At 44.7% G+C, this 19,047-nt stretch overlaps 1 protein-coding gene across 1 annotated transcript in view; it reads right to left on the reverse strand.

Annotated features, from left to right (window-relative positions):
* Nucleotides 1-5,548: 5,548 nt before the first annotated feature.
* The window catches only part of BPIFC (BPI fold containing family C), a 54,744-nt gene continuing 41,245 nt past the window's right edge, over nt 5,549-19,047 (reverse strand). Inside the window, exons 15-18 of the mRNA XM_081822366.1 lie at nt 10,930-10,972; nt 7,758-7,821; nt 6,926-7,002; nt 5,549-6,148 (exon numbers count right to left, since the gene is read on the reverse strand). Of these exons, the coding sequence (XP_081678492.1) occupies nt 6,026-6,148; nt 6,926-7,002; nt 7,758-7,821; nt 10,930-10,972 (307 nt within the window). The 3' untranslated portion in view covers nt 5,549-6,025. The remainder of the gene's footprint in view (nt 6,149-6,925; nt 7,003-7,757; nt 7,822-10,929; nt 10,973-19,047) is intronic.

Below are 19,047 nucleotides of genomic sequence, written 5' to 3' on the forward strand. Positions count from 1 at the left end.
GGTATTATGCTAAGCAAAATAAGTCAATCAGAGAAAGACAAGTATCATATGATCTCACTGATGCGAGGAATTTGAGAAACAAGACAGAGGATCATAGGGGAAGGGAGGGAAAAATGAAACAAGACAAAACCAGAGAGGGAGACAAACCATAAGAGACTCAATGTCAGGAAACAAACTTAGGGTTGCTGGAATGGAGGGGGGTGGGAGGGATGGGGTGGCTGGGTGATGGACACTGGGGAGGGTATGTGCTACGGTGAGCACTGTGAATTGTGTAAGACTGATGAATCACAGACCTGTACCCCTGAAATAAATAATACATTTTATGTTAATAAAAAATAAATAAAACTACTTAACATCACTGAGCCTTGCCTTACACGTCTGTAAAATGGACATAACATTTTCCTCTTAAAATTACTCTAAGAATTACATGAGATAATCTACGTAATGTACCTAGCAAAGTGCCTGGCACATAGTAAGTGCACAATAAACGGTAGCTCGTTATTACTGTTCAAGGTTAGCTTCAAAATCAACCAGGTCTACCCAGCTCCAAACAGTTTCTACAAAGCAAGGTGGCTAACAATGTGATCACAAATAAGTAACAGGTTTTTGGTCTCATTTAAGTCTTGATTATTACCTGACAATACTTTTGAATTTTTAAATTATAATTGAGTTAGCATTATCATGCCACAGGGAAGATACTATTTATATGGCCACATGTAAAACTCTAATGTACTTACCACCACCCCGACAAGCATTCCTTAATTCCTCAAACATTAATTTTTCCAGAGCATCATTCACGTAGAAAACTCCTTCAACCTGGTACGAACAAAAAGGAAAAACTATGAGCACATGCCTCTGATATATAGGCACTGGATAAAACACACGTACTGTATGTAATATTTATTTTACTTTACTCCTTATAAAACACTTTCTCATTACCTTAAGCAAGCACAAAACTTCCTAACAAAGACTACCAGGTGCTCCTATCTTTAAATATGTATTAAAAATGTATTTTGCAATGTTCTCAAATTGTTTATTCTCCTACTCTTAAAGAAACACTTAAGAATTCAACAGGAATTTTTTGCATGTGTGATAAAGAAGTCTTGGGGCACCTGGGTGGCTCAGTTGGTTAGGCATCTGCCTTCAGCTCAGGTCATGATCCTGGAGTCCCAAGGATGGAGCCCCTCACCACACTCATGCTCTCTCTCTCTCAAATAAATAAAACCTTTAAAAAAAACAAAAAAGAAAGAAAAGACTTCCAACTATGCTCTCACCAAGGCCAAAAGTCCTACTACTCTTGTGCTTCTAAAAATCAGTGGGTCTTGATAAATGGATGAATCAAAAGAGTAAAATTCTAAACATAAAAATGCAGTCATCTGACCTTAGTGTATTTTTTCTGTGCCTAAGACAACAGCACATTACACTTTATTTTGTCCTATGCTGATTTATAAATCAATACTTAGGTAAAGAGTAAAAAAAATTTAACATGTAGCTACACAGCTGTGTGCTTAGTTCTAGAATCTACACAATTTAAGAGGATAAAGGAGCTTGACAAAAAAATACAAAAGGCAATGGAGGACGTAATTATGTAACACCAAAGGCCAGAACATTTTTATCAGATATCAAAGATAATGAAGAAGCTGCCCACTGAAGAAGCAAAGACTTAACACTAATCACCTGGACAAATTTCTTTCTTTTGTAAGAAAGAGGACTTCTGCTTGAATAACACCAGTTGAAAACGGAAAATGTCTCCAGTACAATTTTCTAAGGGCCACATTTTATGAATTCACCAAACATTTACTGAGAACTTATTATGCTTTAGGCACTGTAGTGGGCAATAGGGGAGATACAAAGAATATATAAGATCCTGGTTTTTTTTTTTAAAGATTTCATCCATTTGTCAGAGAGAGAGGGGCAGGCAGAGGGACAAGCAGGCTCCCCACTGAGCAAGGAGCCCGATGTGGGACTTCACCCCAGGACCCTGAGATCATGACCTGAGCTGAAGGCAGACGCTTAACTGAGCCACCCAGCTGTCCCTAAGATCCTGTTTTTGAGGAAATTTCCAACCCAGGATGCAGCCCAGACTAGAAAATTAAGAGGGTAATGAGGCAAGCACTATGACAGGAGAGTGGTATGGAAGAAACTGATGAAGTGGCTCAGTAGCCCAGGGAGCTGGAGGAGGCTTGAGAGGTGTTCACTGTTTTAACCAGCTCTTCAAAGACCAGAGACATCACTGGAGCTGCAAGACATTCAGGAGATATAAAGGAGACACAAAAATGACATAAAATTGGAAGGGGAGTCTTTTAGGGAAGAGGAATTTTTAGTGCAGCATGTGGGTCTTAAGGGAGGAATAAAGATTAAGGAGGACAGATTCGGTAATTATTGTGAAATTCACTCATCTCTCAAGAATGGGAATTCAGTTCAAGCTTAGCATAAAGGTCAGCAATTTTTTAAGAGCAGTATATCGAGATTTCAACTCTCCATTCTTAGGGGAGAAATGATAGTAAAGTGCCATACAAAGAGTTAAACGATAACTGCCTGTCGCAAGATGAGACTTGCTCTTAGGCAGAATTAGCAGCAGGGTGTGTGTCAAAAGTGCAGCTAGAACCACTCCCAGACACTGACAGTGTGTTATCATGACCATCATGTCGTGGTTATTGCCTACTCCTTCATTCAGGGAACCAGATTCCATAAACAGAAACTGGCTAAACGGAAAACAGCAAAATGGAATCTTAGGACCATGGCCCTTTCCTCCTCTCGGTGTCTAGCTTTGCTCATGGGGGACACTCAGTAAGTTTTGATATTGAGTAAAAAGAGTGGAGTGGCTGTCAGGAACTCTTACCAAGACACAGACTCACAAACCTCCAATACACTTACAGGGCACCTTAAGGGAGTTCAAAAGCTACTTAACATATGTCCCCAAAACCTTACAAATGACTGTTTTCTTCACTTTAATGGAAAATAACAGGCACAAATGGCAATGAAGCCCGAGAGAGATAGCGAGCCCAGGCTTTCACACTCCCTGGTACTGGGTTCCAAGTCTCCATCGGGAATACATCATTCTGTCAGAGGAAAGAGAAGTAAAATGGGTATCAAGTCCTGGCTGAGCTTCTTACTAGGCGGCTGGAGGAAACTGTGTCACCAACCCATCCTCAGCGAAGTGAGTATTAAAAACAAGCCACCCTGCCCTGTGAACTTTCTACACAGCCGCGAGAGGCAAACACGTTTTATTGAACAGTGAATGCTAATAACTTGCTTCAGCAAACAAAGGTCCGTAAACGTCACCCAGATGGCCAGCATGACTCAGGAAAGGGGTTCCCGTCCCAGCAACCCCACCTTGGACTGACTGGCTGTGCCACCATGTGAAAAACCACTAACGTCTCTAAAGCTCGGGAACGAAACGTCTTACGGTGCGTGTTTGAGACTTCTACGCGAAAGCGCTTTTGCAAGCGCGAATTTCGCGTTCACTTGGCTTCCCCAGGAACGTTCCGCTTCGGGGACCTTTTGCGCCGGGAAGTGGGGCCGGCCGGAGGGTGGGGGCGGGACGGTCCCCGCGTCCAGCCAGGGGTCGGGAGGGCGAGGGGGAAGGCCGGGCCCGGTGGGCAGGGAGGTGCCGCGGGCCCCTGGGGAAGGCCCCGCCACCGGCTCCCGCTTCCCCGCCTCACCTGCATGTTGGGCACGAAGCCCTTCTTGATTCTCCAGCAGTTTTTATTGATCTTTTCCAAGAACTGCAGCTCATCATTATAACTACGACTCATGGCGGCGACAACGGTAGCAAAAACTCCCCGCTCCGCTTTGAAGAGACGCTGCCGCGCTGTCCCGCTGCCTGAAGTACCGCCTTCCGGAAGTCAACGCGCAGGCGCGGTAGGCTCCGCCGCAGGATGGGCGACGGCAAGCACCGAGGCTCGAAACTCCTGCCACCAAAATCGCTTTTATCTCGGTAAGTTAGACTGCCCTCTAGTGTTTATCTTTCGGATATTTACTAAGTCCTCTTCCAGGCTTAAAGCGAAACTAAATGCAGTCCTTTCTAGTGAGATGTAGTCGTCCTTTGTTTTGGAAGTGCTTTTCAGCACTTGAAAAACACACTGAATCTGGATCAGGTCCAACTGCTGTAATGAAAATCTGCGTGGAGTTTACATTCCCAACAGTGAGGGAAAAAAGATGTGGATAGCCGAGAAACATGTTTAAATAAATATAACTGGACATTTGTAATGTTTCAGAATGAATTTGTGGATGCACATTAAATAACTTTTCTGTAGAAAAGAACATTCCAGGGGCACCTGGGTCGCTCAGTCGTTAAGCATCTGCCTTCGGCTCAGGTCATGGTCCCAGAGTCCTGGGATCGAGCCCCGCATCGGGCTCCCTGCTCAGCGGGAAGCCTGCGTCTCCCTCTCCCACTCCCCCTGCTTGTGTTCCCTCTCTCGCTGTCTCTGTCAAATAAATAAAATCTTAAAAAGAAAAGAAAAGAAAAGAACATTCCAAAGAATGAATGTGACAGCTTATCATTTATTCCAACAAACACTGATGGGGGTGGTTGTTAAGGCCAGATGTGCGCCATAAAGATGTAGATCACAGTCCTTGCGGACAGCGGGGCTTCCCAGACTTCCCTTCTTTGTCGACTAAGAACCGTGCTGTCACGCTCTTTTATACGCCTGTGTCTTGCTCACAGTAGTAAGCGATTTTCTCGTGATTTCGGCTTCTAGTCCCACCTCATGTAAATAGCAGTGACTTTGGAATCGGAAAGACTTTGATTCAATTTCTACCTCTGCCTGGTGTGCAGAGGCTGCTTTACCAGCCTTGTATGATTCATCTCTCTTCACCTTTGTTTCCTCATCTGTAAAATGGGATCACAATTCTTCAGAGTGTCTGTGAGCATTAGGTGAGTGACAGTCATGGAGTTACCAGCACCGGGCTGGGTATCCACTTGCCCACTAGATTGTGAGCGCCACAAAGGCTGAGTTTTTGGTTTCTAGTCATTCTTACGTTATCTATACGGGTCTCCTTTCCTCCTCTTCTGCCCCAGTTTCACCCCAATGACTAGATGCTCTAACAACTTAATATCACCAACTACAATAGATCTAGGCTTAGCAGTCTGCACTGCCATTTCATTTCATCTGGGAGGGAAAACCCTAGAACTTAAAGAAGTGATATAATTTCCAGAGTTTCTCACCAGAAACATCTAAGAGGCAAGGTATCCTCCCTCTTTTTTTTCTTTTAAAGATTTTATTTATTTATTTGACAGAGAGAGACACAGAGAGAGAGGGAACACAAGCAGGGGGAGTGGGAGAGGGAGAAGCAGGCTTCCCGCCGAGCAGGGAGCCCCATGGGGGGCTTGATCCCAGGACCCTGAGACCAGGGCCTGAGCCAAAGGCAGATGCTTAACAACTGAGGCACCCAGGTGCCCCAAGGTATTCCCTTTTTAAATCAAGCCTTGAAGTCCGCTCACCTTCACTTTTTGTCAATTTAAAGAGGCTAAATTCTCTCATCTTTGTCTTATTTTATTAAAAAAAAATCCAGGGCAGAGAATTACTCAAATAAAAAGACAAGGTTGACATTAATAGAAAACAGGTTTAATTAAATACAGGGGACAGTATCAGTAAATATAAAAACATAAAATCTAATATGCGGGGAAGTGGGGAAAACCCTGGGCTGCAGAGAGAGCTAAAGGGAGCTCCTCCAGCAAGAACTCATGCAAATCTGTACTTCGGAGTTTCTCATGCACCTCCTCAGAGGCACATGGCTAGCTCTCGGCCCCAGCACCTTATAAACACAGGAACACACAATGTGCATTCGAACACGAACACACATTGAAACGCCTACCCCTCCACACACACAGACACACACCCCGATTTAGCTCTTTAACCAGTTTGCCTGCCTCCGACCCTGAGGGCTTGAGAAAGAAAACTGTCAGCCTAAGCACTTCACAAGGGCTTTACAATCCAGTGTGCACTGTCTTCCCCTCTGGGCTTACAGTAGCTGTGGATTAAGGGCCATTTACTTCCTGGAGTGGACTCCAAACAGGCAATCAGGCGACTGGCTTCCCCCTCCACTGTCCACTTATGAGGTTCAGACCTTCCCAACCATGGAAACTTAGCTGCTGCTTTAAGGATGTTTCATACTTCAGGTCGGTGGAAATCAAAAGGAATCCCTGAAAAGGAGGCAAGGGTGAAGATAATGTCACACTCCAGCCACCGGCCACCATAGGCCTCTGGGGTTTGCTAAGGGGTGAGGGAGAGATGGTTTCTTTCCCAGGTCCTCCTGTGTCACACCCTCCCCGCCACTGTCCCCTTGTGAGTGCCTCAGCCATAGGAACAGGCCACTTGGGATTACTGTCTCCTTATGTGACTTGAGCAGCTGTAGAAGGGGAGGTGGGGAGGGAAGCGGGAGGGCAGGATAGTGTATGGGATCGGAGAATTCCCTAGGAATCTTACTCCCCCTCCCTCAAAAAAAAAGCACCAAAATGGTAGAAAAAAGGTGTTCTGAAGTTGATAATGATTAATGAGGAAACAGCTCACAACAGATCCCTGAACCTTGAGGAGAGTCTTTGGTTCGGGCAAAAGTTCAGAAGAGCCAGTCAAGTCTCATCCAGGCCTCGCTTTCCTTGTTTTAAATGGGACTGCCAATCCAAGGTTGTTTTGTGGAATTAATAAAATAAAGCACACCACGGTGCGCCTTCTCGTACTGTGGTGTGAGTAACTCTGGCTGTGAAGGGAAATCAGACTTGGTCTGATTTTCAAACTCAAGTTTCAATGCTTTTCATTGTTGACTGCAAGCTTTAAAAGCTAAGCCTTTTGTCTATAAAATTCCTTGGGCTGGAAAAACAAAGCAGAACAAAGTAGCATAAAACAGAGTAAGCAAAATAGGAAGAGGCTTATTCTACTATGAAAAGAAATGGGGGCAGTGAAGAGAATATTCACATTCTTACCTCAAAAACTTCAATATCTGAATTGACAAATGAGATTTTGTGTGGGTTGGGCAGAGGAATTCCTTGCTGCAATTTTGCTAAAAAACAGAATGAGGTGTAAGATAGCTAGGCACAGACACAGAAGTTTTGGAAAACTTTTTAGTAAAAGATGAATAAGCAGTTTTTAAATGTCTTTTCCTTCTTCCTGATTCTGTATTTTCATTCTATGTTCCTTGCACTTTCCTCGATGAATGCTAAATTATTTAATGAAGTACTTAATAAAAATGCACAAGCAATTATGTACACTTGGATGGCAGAAAAATGTTGGCAACTTGTCCAGTTTATATTTTGAAAATACCTTAATTAGTGGGTCTGAGAACATTTTGGTCTCTGATACAAAATGTATTTTAACCAAGCCAAACTCAAGATGCAGTAGGTTATGAATGACTGCATACAGGGAGAGGGCCTAGAATTGTCCTTCATTAAAACTGTCTATCCAGACGGTGGTCTGTGCATAAGAACCACAGAGATGCCTTCTGGGGAGATGAATCTCTTTTCTGGCGGACCTGAAGGAGACTTGTTACTGCCTAAGGAGAGTGGTTTCAATCTCCTTAACTCAACCAGAGTTTAGCTGTTCTTGCTGAGTCTGTACGTAGTGTTGCTAACAAGGCTTGGACCTGCGATAACTAATTTTGCAACCACATCGTTGATGGTACAAACTCTGTAAACTCTGGCATGGGCCTGGATTCATACAATCACATGCTGGAAGTACAGGCTTTGGGGTGGAAAGTACCCAAACAATCCCCAACGTTTAGCAAATGTCAGAGTCACATGTTTCCTAAGAATCCCTTACCGTTGGCCAGTGGGAGGATTCCAAAGTGGAGAATAGAGGACAGAATATTCTCAAATCTCAAGACCTAAAATGAAAGGGGATACTAAATCAGTTGCCAAGTCAGGGCATTTTGAAAGTACCATGCCTGGTCTGAACGTGCACTTTCCCAGACCTTCTCACGACAGAGGGCAATAATTAGAATCTCCCCATGGAGATAATCTAGCTTTCCAGACACTGAAAGCTATTTTGCGGGAAACCCTATTATACGGTTTCCCAATCTTTTTTCCTCCTTGAGGGTGGACGTTTCTGCTCCCTGGAGGCTGGATCATGGTGACAACAAATGCAGAGGGACCACATGGTGGCAGCAAACATGGCAGCTTAGGTATCTACCAAGTAAGACGATCTAAACAATTACTAAGTATCCCAATTAGTAGTCTTTCCTTAATGGAGGTCCTTTGCATTATGTTATGCTCTATAATTAACAGTATCACCAGAACATCCAATTTACCCAGAATAAATTACAGTAGTTGTTAAATCTTAGCAAAGTGTTAGTTCCTGGGAAGATTCGGGTATTAAAAACAAATGGACTATGGGGTGCCTGGGTGGCTCAGTCGGTTGAGCACCCGACTCTTGGTTTTGGCTTGGTTACGATCTTGGGGTCATGATCTCAGGGTCATGGGATCGGTGGGGCCAGGCTCCTCGCTCAGAGAGCAGACTCTGCTGGAGATTTTCTCTCTCCCTCTCCTTCTGCTCTTCCCCACTATGTGCACTCTCTCTCTCTAATAAATAAATATTTAAAAAAGTAAATGGACTATGATGAACATCAGTTCACTCAATGAATATATTTTGAATATCCTACATGCTTAGCAAGCTTTGCTGCTTAGTAAGGAGAGCTCTGAAGCCAACTTCCCTGTTTTTACCACTTCTATGATGTTGGGAAAGCTCTTTAATCTCTGTGCCTCCATTTCCTCTACTGTAAAATGAAGATAACAGCACTAATGTCGTAGAGTTGGTCTCAGGATTAAACATGTTAATAGTATGTAAAATGCCCAGTATATACCACTGTCATTTTCTCTCCCCCAGAAATGTCATTATTAGCACACTCTGTTGTTGATGCTAAGCAGTTTCTTTGAGTCTTCCTAGAAGACTTGCACTCATTTTGCCTCCTCTAGGTTCAGGAAATATTATTTATGAGAAAGTCAGCTGTGCATTCTCATTGATTATAGTCTGTCATCTACCAAATGGCTACGCCATGGAGGTGCCAACCCACAGTGCATGAGACACTACAGATATTTTAAATTTCAATATCTGGCATGAAAGACGTAACTTATTTTCCAGCTTGTTGAGACTAATGCCACTGGCTTCTAATCTTCCCAACCTGAAAATCAGGATGTTCCTATAAAACTAAACAAAGAAACAAACATCTTGTTTGGTCTCCTGGATAAATTCCTGGGCGTCTTCGCTGTTTTCCTCAGATCTATTCCTCTCTTAATAGCTGCTTCTGTCGAACACGGTAATCAATTCAGTACCATGTCCCAGGACTGCTCTGTGAGAGGTCAAATGCCCTGACTGAGGCCCTCCAGCCAGTAAGTGGGAGTTTACTCCTGCAGCTTGGCCTTAGAGTTTGTGTATGTAACCATTATGCTATGCTGCCCCTTGACATAGAGGTGGCAATAACTGAAATTAATTTTTATAAAAACAATGGCCATTGTTTATTTAATACCTACCATGTATCCAATATGCTAAATGAATTTCATATGTGATCCCAGCTAATCGTCTCAACAACCCCAAGGCTGGAATGGCCAGCTCCATCCCTACCTGCACTGTCTGTTCTCTTGCTCTGATTTATCGTTCTCTATAATATTTTTCAGCATACAATATATATTTGCTTGTTGTCTGCCACATACATCCACACACACATGCACACTCACACACACACACACACACACACACACACTCTAGAATAGGAGTGCCCAACGGTGGCACTATTGACATTTTGGGATGGATCCTTCTTTGCTGTGGGGGTTGTCCTGCGCACTGTGGGACGGTAAGCAGCATCCTTGGTCTCTACCCACTAAGTGCCTATAGCACGCCCCCAGACTGTGACAACCAAAAATATCTTCAGACATTGCCAAATGTCCCTGGGGGGCAAAACTGGTGAGAACGACTGTTCTGGAATATAAGTGCCACAAGGGTAGGGACACCAAGTAGTGATTTGGCTGATCTTCCTGCAGTTTGGGGGGAAGGGTTTGTTTCCAAGTATATCCAAGTTGGGATAGACTCTTCCCATCAGTAGGTCACTGGGATGGGGCCCCCTAAAATGTATCTGCACAACCAGCCTTGATGCGATTTTAGGAGATGGCTAGAAAGGCTTTCAAGGGCAAACTTAGTCATGGCCTAATAATTTGCAGATAGCCTCATCCTTTGGGAGTCTGGGCCTTATATTTAATTCTCAAAGATTATTTTATCCAAAAAATGAAATCGCCCTGAAAATCTCCCTGAAAATGCCAATATTACATAGGTCTTAAGTTTTTAAAAAAATTCCTTTAGGGCACCTGGGTGGCTCAGTTGGTTAAGCGACTGCCTTCGGCTCAGGTCATGATCCTGGAGTCCCGGGATCGAGTTCCGCATCGGGCTCCCTGCTTGGCGGGGAGTCTGCTTCTCCCTCTGACCCTCCTCCCTCTCATGCTCTCTGTCTCTCATTCTCTCTGTCTCAAATAAATAAATAAAATCTTTAAAAAAAAAATTCCTTTAAAAGTCTTTCTGAATAGATAAAAGTGAATTGGAGAGTTCCTGTCCTGTTTAAAAGTTATGGGGTTGGTGGACAGGCAGCTACACAAGGAATTTTAAAGTTAAAACCTACACTCATGGGGAAACCAAGTATTTAGAGGCTTAGAAAACAGTCATCCAGGGCGCCTGGGTGGCTCAGTTGATTAAGCGACTGCCTTCGGCTCAGGTCATGATCCTGGAGTCCCGGGATCGAGTCCCGCATCGGGCTCCCTGCTCGGCAGGGAGTCTGCTTCTCCCTCTGACCCTCCCCCTTCTCATGCTCTCTCTCTATCTCATTCTCTCTCTCAAATAAATAAACAAAAAATCTAAAAAAAAAAAAAGAAAGAAAACAGTCATCCAGCTCCTATATAGGAAAATTATCATTTTTCCCGTGACAGGGAACTCTGAGAGCTTGGATTCCTACCTCAATATTGCTGCGATTGGACTCTGGCAAAGAGAGGCGGAATCTGAAACAAAACAAAACAACAAACGTCAACAGGAAAAGTTTAAAGGATGGAAGATTTAAAAACAACCATCTCAACAGAAAGGAACAAAAAGGAAAGGGGATTTTTTTTTTAAAGATCCATAAGCCACTATTTTAAAAAACCACACAGACTGGTAAGGATATAATGTTCTAGTACATCTTTCCCCCGATATTTGCGGCTTAAGAAGCAGAGCTCCCTAGCAGAAGCCTTGGATTTGTAACCAGGATGGGTTCCCCAAGTGCATTTGCTATATGGGACTTACTTTGGCAACTCGAATTCAGAAGAATCTTAAGAAACAGTTTCAGTCTCCAGCCATACCACCCTGAATGTGCCCGGTCTCATCTGATCTCTGGAGCTAAGCAGGGTGGGGCTTGCTTAGTACTTGGATGGGAGAAATAGTCTGCAGGTCTTGGTCTGAACTCCCAGAATACACACTTGATTTTTCATACATAGTGATAGTTAAGATGAAGCAGTAGTAATCAACAGGGAGGATCCCTTCTTTTCACAGATGGGGAAACTGAGGTCCAATTAATGGCAGATTTAGGACCAAAACTCAGATCTCTTGATGTCCATCCCAAACCTCCCTTCCACTGTGGGATCTTGCCTCATCCTGCTTTCCCCCTTAGCCTTCCACGGCTCACTTTAGCCCAGGTGTAGAGCCTTACTTCTGCACCAGCCTTCTAATGGCTCTCCCTGTCTCCAGTCTTGGTCTTCTCCAATCCATCTTCTACACCATTCCCAGAGTGAGCTATATGACAAGCATGTCTGATGAGGACACGCTCCTCTTCAAAATTCTTTAACGGCCTGAATCCAAGTCACTTACATGGTGCACAAGCCTTTCTGTATTCTGGTGTCCAGTTGCCTGTTTACTCTCACTTCTTTTTATTCTCTACCTTGAATTTTATACTCAAGAACCGTGAACTGCTTAGTGCTATGCTGTTTTATTTATTTATTTATTATTTTATTTTCCTAGATAGGCTCCACACCCAGCCCATAGCCCAATGCGGGACTTGAACTCATGACCCTGAGATCGAGACCTGAGCTGAGATCAAGAGTTGGACACTTAACCGACTGAGCCACCTGGGCACCACTATGCTGTTTTATTAATCAGGCACTATATATCTGAGGTTAAAAAAATGTATTGGCGGGCGCCTGGGTGGCTCAGTTGGTTAAGCGACTGCCTTCGGCTCAGGTCATGATCCTGGAGTCCCTGGATCGAGTCCCGCATCGGGCTCCCTGCTCGGCAGGGAGTCTGCTTCTCCCTCTGACCCTCCCCCCTCTCATGTGCTCTCTCTCATTCTCTCTCTCTCAAATAAATAAATAAAATCTTTAAAAAAAAATGTATTGGCTTCAAAACACATAACAAAAAACTCCTGAAAAATTAAAATTAATACATGCTCACAACAAGTAACATTATGGTGGACTAGTCACTTTAACTCAACTCCACTCATGGTTAAATTTAAATTATATTTAATGTGGAATGCATTTGAATATATCCAATATATTTGGGGCTGGATTCTCCAAAATTAGAGTGGTCATAAAGATCTTAAAACAACTGTAAAGTATTTCCTTGCATATTCCATGACACTTCCGGCCTCCATGCTTTTTGCTCATGCTGTTCCCTCTTTCCGAAATTGCCCCTCCCCTGTCTTGTTGACTGGTTAGCTTCTTTTTTTTTTTTTTTTAAAGATTTATTTATTTATTTATTTGAGAGAGAAAGAATGAGAGAGAGCAAGCACAAGAGAGGGGGGAGGGTCAGAGGGAGAAGCAGACTCCCTGCCGAGCAGGGAGCCCGATGCAGGGAGCCCGATGCAGGGAGCCCGATGCAGGGAGCCCGATGCAGGGAGCCCGATGCGGGACTCGATCCCGGGACTCCAGGATCATGACCTGAGCCGAAGGCAGTCGCTTAACCAACTGAGCCACCCAGGCGCCCGACTGGTTAGCTTCTTTTAATGGTTTAAGATTTAACTCAGGTGTTACCTCTTCCAAGTACCTTTCTGTTATTACATTTAAGGAGCAGGTAGATATTAATAGAAGAGGTAAGTTTGCTTATTATCAGCCAATATCATGTTAATACGAATTAAGTCTCAAAACTTAATTGCTGATAATAAGCAAACATAAGAGTAAACACTAGAAAGACAGTTAAACCTGACGAGGATCAGAGATGGTATTGTGGCACTGTGGCTCAAACTGAGCTCAGTGGAACGTGAGGACCAGAATCCTTAGGGTTTCTTTAAAGGAAGTAAGCTGAGCAATTGAGCAAACACTTGAACGTACTGCTGGAGAAATGTGAGGGGGATTCTTCCCCTTGGCCACACTGCCTTTTATTAAAGACGGGTAACCTACGCCAGTTTACAAATCCAGGTGGAGCAAAGAGCAAACTCGAGGTCCTTGTTCTGAAAAACACACAAGCACAACTCTGACCACTAGGTGACGACCGAGTTCAGTCTTTTGACTCATCCTCCAACAGAGCCCCTAACCTGTTTCTTAAAACACAACTACTGGGAACTAATTTTATTACAGAACCACAGGGTTGTTGGGGAGAAAGGGAGCTCAAGTAGCCCTACCATGCAGACATATAAGAGTTAGCTTATTTAAAAAGTTTTGGAGAAGGTTTACCGCCCTGATTGAAAACCAGAACAAAAGTACAAACACTTAATCATGTCAAATGATGGTGGGGTCATGATCTGGGTCAATATAGCAAATACGGCATAATGAAGTTCAAGTGGACCAAGGCACAGGAACTCACAGTGCCACTCACTCTTCTAACCCTGTGGCCATAGCAGACATTGAAAATCACACCTTGCACTCAATACTGCATAATAATTGTTTATCTCTTTGCCCTCTGACTATGAACTTGACTGAGTCCAGAGCATGGCACATTTAGGCACTTAGTATTCATTCAGTTATCTGTCCAGCAGATACTTATTGAACACCTAATACATGTCGGCCCTGCGACAGGTGCTGGAGATCACGACTGTGAGTGAAACCAAACACAGCCACGGCTCACATGGAGATTAAAGTCTCGTGGGGAGGCACACATTAATCAAATAAGCCCACTGGTGACAGTTTAATGACAGATTGAGATAAGTGCGCTGAAGGAAAGGAAAAGTTCATGGAGGTAAATAAGAGAGGAACCTGATCTAAACTGGCAGGTGCAGGAAGATTTCCGAGGAAGGGAAATACGTCCTTGAGCTGACATATGAAGGGTGAGTGAGATTAAAAAGGCAAATTGGGGAAGAAAGAGGGAAGGGTCTGGCAGAGGCTGCAAAGGCCCTGTGGAGGGAATAGAGGCCAGTTAGAGAGTGCAGCAAGATGACGCTCGAGAGGCAGACAGTGGTGGACCAGGCTGGGTTTCTCAGGCTATGTCAAAATTTTTATATTTATCTTAAGAGCAAGGAATCTATGGAAGGTTTCTAAAAAGGGAGATGATGTCTGTTTTGTAAAGATCACTCTGGCTGCAGTATGGAGAAAAGATGGACAGGCTGAGAGGTTTCCTAGGTGCCCCTTCTATGCACAGTAATGCTCTAAGCAATGTGAAGAACTTTAGTTATAACTGTATTTATGATGGACAGACAGAAGCTGTATGTATAGGAAGGAGTTGGAGAACAATACAAAGTAGCTGTCTTCAGTACTCCTCTGTGGGTTTTACACTGACTTGCTGCAGGAATTCTAAGAATGTATGAAAAGGTAAAGAAACCAGCATGGGTTGGAGGTAGGGGTGTGTGTGTGTGTGTGTGTGTGTGTGTGTGTGTGTGTGGTGTGTAAGATATGGGAGGGGATAAACTGCCCTTTGAGAGAAGCACTCCACCATTTCCCTTAGCACCCAGTTTTTGCCTTTTAATCTGAGTGTTTCTCTTATCAGGCTCTGGGCCTGGAAGGTAGAAACAATTGCCTTTCTCTCTACTATCTGTATCAAGAACAGTATAGAGCACATAATAGGTGCTCAAGAAATTCTCATTGAATGGATTATGGATAAATGAGTAAAGGATGGGTGGGGAAGTGTTTATTGGAATTGGGGTCACTTTGAGAGCGCCGAATCCTAACCACTAGACCACCAGGGAGGCTGAAATCGGGGTCACTTTGAGAAGGAGCCAGTCTAAAGCAGAATGTTCATTTTAGGGAGCTATGAGGGGTAAGATTGGCTTGCTTGGAAGGTAGTCAAAGAGCTTGACAACCCCAGGCTGTGCATTTAATCCACGATGAAAGGCTTTTTTTTTTTTTTTTTAAGAGAGAATTTTAGAGTGAGAATGAGCAGGAGGGGCAGAGGGAGAGAAAATCCCAAGCAGATGCTGTGGGGAGTGTGGAGCCTGATGTTGGGCTCGATCTCACAACCATGAGGTCAGGACCAGAGCCAAAACCAAGAGTGTCAGACGCCTAATCGACTGTGCCACCCAGGTGCCCCCAATGATGAAAGGTTTTCATGTGAGGAATGTGTTGAGCCCATTCCAGTATTAAAGGACCCTCTTGATGAGGAAGAGTTCCCCAGTGTTTTATCTTCACTGCCTTCTGCAGTCTGGAAATTCCCCCAACAAGTCAGGGAGAAGGGGAAGAAGTCATTTGGGGTTTCCTCCTCTGATGGGGGCCTCGAACCGTGGCATTCCTCTGCCCTGGCTTCCACAGTAGCTCAGAGGGAGGGCGGAGATGGTGGTCAGCCCAGGTGCCAAGCCCGGGCTCTGACGGCCTGTCTAAAGCACTGTTCTGACAGAAAATGAAACCAATCTTCCCAGACCTGTTTTCCTTTCTGGGTTTCTCTCCAGATGGCTCACACTGGGAAATGCTTATCTGGCCAAGCTGCGAGGAGTAGAGTTGGGTGGTGATTCTGCTTGTAGCCAGCTTTCTTTGCATTCTCTGACGGTGTTGCCTGTGGGGGTTGTAGGGTGTGTGTGTGTGTGTGTGTGCGCGCGCGCACGCGTTGATGTTACTGGTGTGGGGTGCAGTTTGGGAGTGTTCAATGCCTCACTCGTGGCAATGTCAAAGTTGTTCCAAAGTTGTTGTTCCAACAATTGTTGTTCCAACAATACTGTATATTTGATTGTCTTGAGCTTTGCATGCAATTAAGAAAAAGGGCTAGAATTTAGTCATCTGTATCGTGACCAAAAAAGGGAAAGTGTTGTTTAATTTGGTCTCAGAAATGTCTACTATGTGGATCAACCTGCACTGGGGTTACCTCCCAATAGAACTGTGTTTAGAACAAAAGTCGCAATTGTAGATGGACCAGTACGAATCTGGTTTATGACTTTGAGGGCCAACTCTAAGGCTTTTAAGGCCATCCTGACTTGTCATGTTTCTTGGGATCAATTTCTCCCTCTTATTTGGTTAAAATTTGAGCCCAGAAGAGGGAATGAGAATAAAAGTCTATTGCTGGTAGTGACCAGACCTTACCTCGTCTACCCATACAACAGCTCTGTGGATAGGTGCTTTGTTTTGCTGATGAGGAAACTGATGTTTAGAGAGGTTGATTGACTTGCCCAGGGTCACACAGCTAGCAAACGACAGGGGTGGAATTCAAAATCAGATATGCCTGACTATGGGGCTGTGCTCTTAGACATACTCACAGAGGTCACATTGATTACTCGTACTCCCTGCTTCTTTCTTTATTTTTTCCTTCCCTCCATTTCTCAAGGCAGCTGTGTGGAAAGGGCCGTGTGCTTTTTCCACTGCAGGTCACCCTCTGCCTGCGGCTTCTCTTCTTCTATCAAATCTTCACATTAAGAAAGGACATGCTGCCTGCTTCAATTTCATGTGACTCCACGCTCATGGGTTTCCTCTTCTGGGCAAGGGTGTTTACTGTCTAAATCTTCTAAGTCTTGGCTATGTTCCACATCAAAGGCAGTATAATGTCCTAAGTGAACACTCAAGGCTGTGAAAACTGCTCACCCAGGTTCAAGTTCTGGCTCTGCCATTCAATAGCTCTGTGATGGAGCAAGGTATTTGACCTCTCTATAAACTGTAAAACAGGGATAATAAGCTACCTCCAGGTCTATTCACTCAAGCTACAGACATTGATTGAAGATCATGCCAGGTCCTGGAGATACAGGGTTGTGCGGTTTAAATGAAGTAATATATGTGAAGTTCTTGGCACGGGACCAGGAGACACCAAAGGCTCAATAATAAAGTAGTCATAAATAGTAGAACAAAAGGCAATTTCTCTAATAGCCATCACGGAGCGGGACACGGGGAATGAGGTGTTTCCTGAACAGGGTTTTTCTGAATAGGGAAACTCTTGAAATGATCTTGTATGATTGAATACCTTCTTCCCCTGGATAAGGCCAGCCCCAAATTTTAAATAATAGCCATAGTCAACCTTCTTGAACACTTACCATGCACTTTACATATATTAACTCAAGTATTCCTTACAATTACCCCCTGAAGTGGGTTGTATTATAGCCTCATTTTATAGAGAAGGAAATGGAGGCCCAGAGGGGTTAAGTAACTTGCCTGAGACCCCACAGCTAATGAATGGCAGGGCGGGGATCTGAACCAGCTAGTCCTGACTCTAAAGCCTGTGATCTCACTGCCTCTTTAAACTCACCACCCTGGATTCACCTTGATTTCTACATCTCCTGTCTGTGTAGCCAGCCATGAGCAGCTCCAGAAAGAGACACATTCAGGCAGGGGATATTTAGAAAGGTGTTTGGGGGGGTTAGTATTCTGGGAGCCTAATTTGGAGACCTTGTTTCCCAAGGTTTTCTCAGGGATGCTTCACTGATCCCCACCTCCCTTTACACCTCTCCGCGCTGTGTCTCTCTACCTCACCCAAGACCAGAGCAGGCTGTCCATCCGGAAAAGCAGCGCTTGCGGAACCAGGAGTGGAGGCACCGGCTGGGGCAGTCATGTGGGAGGCGGGGCTGCCATTCCTTTGGCACAGCGCTGCTCTTCCGCAGTCTCGCATGGGCTGCCTTGGGACTGAGTGATGCTTGGCCCATCCGCCTTGCCCCCCATCCTCCTACTGCCCGAGGTCCGCCATAGCACCGCCAGCAGGAGCCACCCCAGACTCCACGCAGGTGACCTGTGCAGTGGGACATGGCCTTGCTCAGAAGGGTCCGTGCTTGGCTTAATGCCCTGCTGTCTCTATCTTGAAATTCTTCATAAGATTTTGAACAAGGTGCTCTGCATTTTCATTTTGCAGTAGGCCTTGCGAGTTAGGTAGCCGGTCCTGCTCAGACCCCACTAAGGCCTCAGGAAGCCTCCCCAGCATGAGACTCTAAAGGAGACTCCAGGAAGGCAGGAGTCAAAACATGCTTGTGGGCTGTAGGCAGCCAGAGAATGGATCCACACATTTCTTTGGGTGATGTGAATTGAGCAGGTTGCAATCGTATTTGCGGTTACTCCCATAAATAAACCTAACGCCCTCTGAATGTGCAGTTTCTTCCCAGGAGAATCACTGGAGAGAAGAGTCTGCCCGACTTAAGCAGAGAGGTGAATCTGGTCTCTCCGCTCCTTAAGGTCTCTCTTACCGGCCGGCCACAAGCCTGAAGCCCCACCCTTACTAAATCTTTCCCTGCATCCTGCCAGTAAACCAGAGCCCTGCTCAAGTGCACACAGGGTTTCTCCCTTCTCAAGAGCTTGCTGCCTCCATCAGCGGCCCTGCCCCCCTTCTCCCCCATCCCTCCAGATTTCCAGCCCCTTTCCTATCAGCTGTAGATGGAGGGCTCACTAGTGCTTGTGGAGGGGCTGCTCAGGCAAACTGCATTGCAAATTCTCTCCTTTCCTTCTGGCCTCGCTCTGATGCTGCCTTTCCCTCACCTGCCACCCTCCCCACCCGCTTCCTGCCCTTTGGCTTCCATCCTCTCAATTATTAAAACTGTCCTCTCCAAGATGACCCATCAAGGTTCAGAGTTTCCTCAGCCTTGACCTTGTGGAGGTTGGGCCACGTTATGACTTCAGGGGCCCATTTTTGCCTCTGGGAGTCCTTCCTCCATAAAGAAATATTAAAAATTATATTTGAAGACTGTGTTGTTATAAAGATAAGTACAATCCAGCCTGGATTGTATTCACTTTTTAATTCTTATTTCAAAATTTATTACAATGCTTTCATGGGTCCCTAAAGTATC

The sequence above is a fragment of the Leptonychotes weddellii genome, chromosome 5, assembly GCF_054177405.1.
Source record: "Leptonychotes weddellii isolate Sample4059 chromosome 5, ASM5417740v2, whole genome shotgun sequence".
Classification (NCBI taxonomy): Eukaryota; Metazoa; Chordata; class Mammalia; order Carnivora; family Phocidae; genus Leptonychotes; species Leptonychotes weddellii.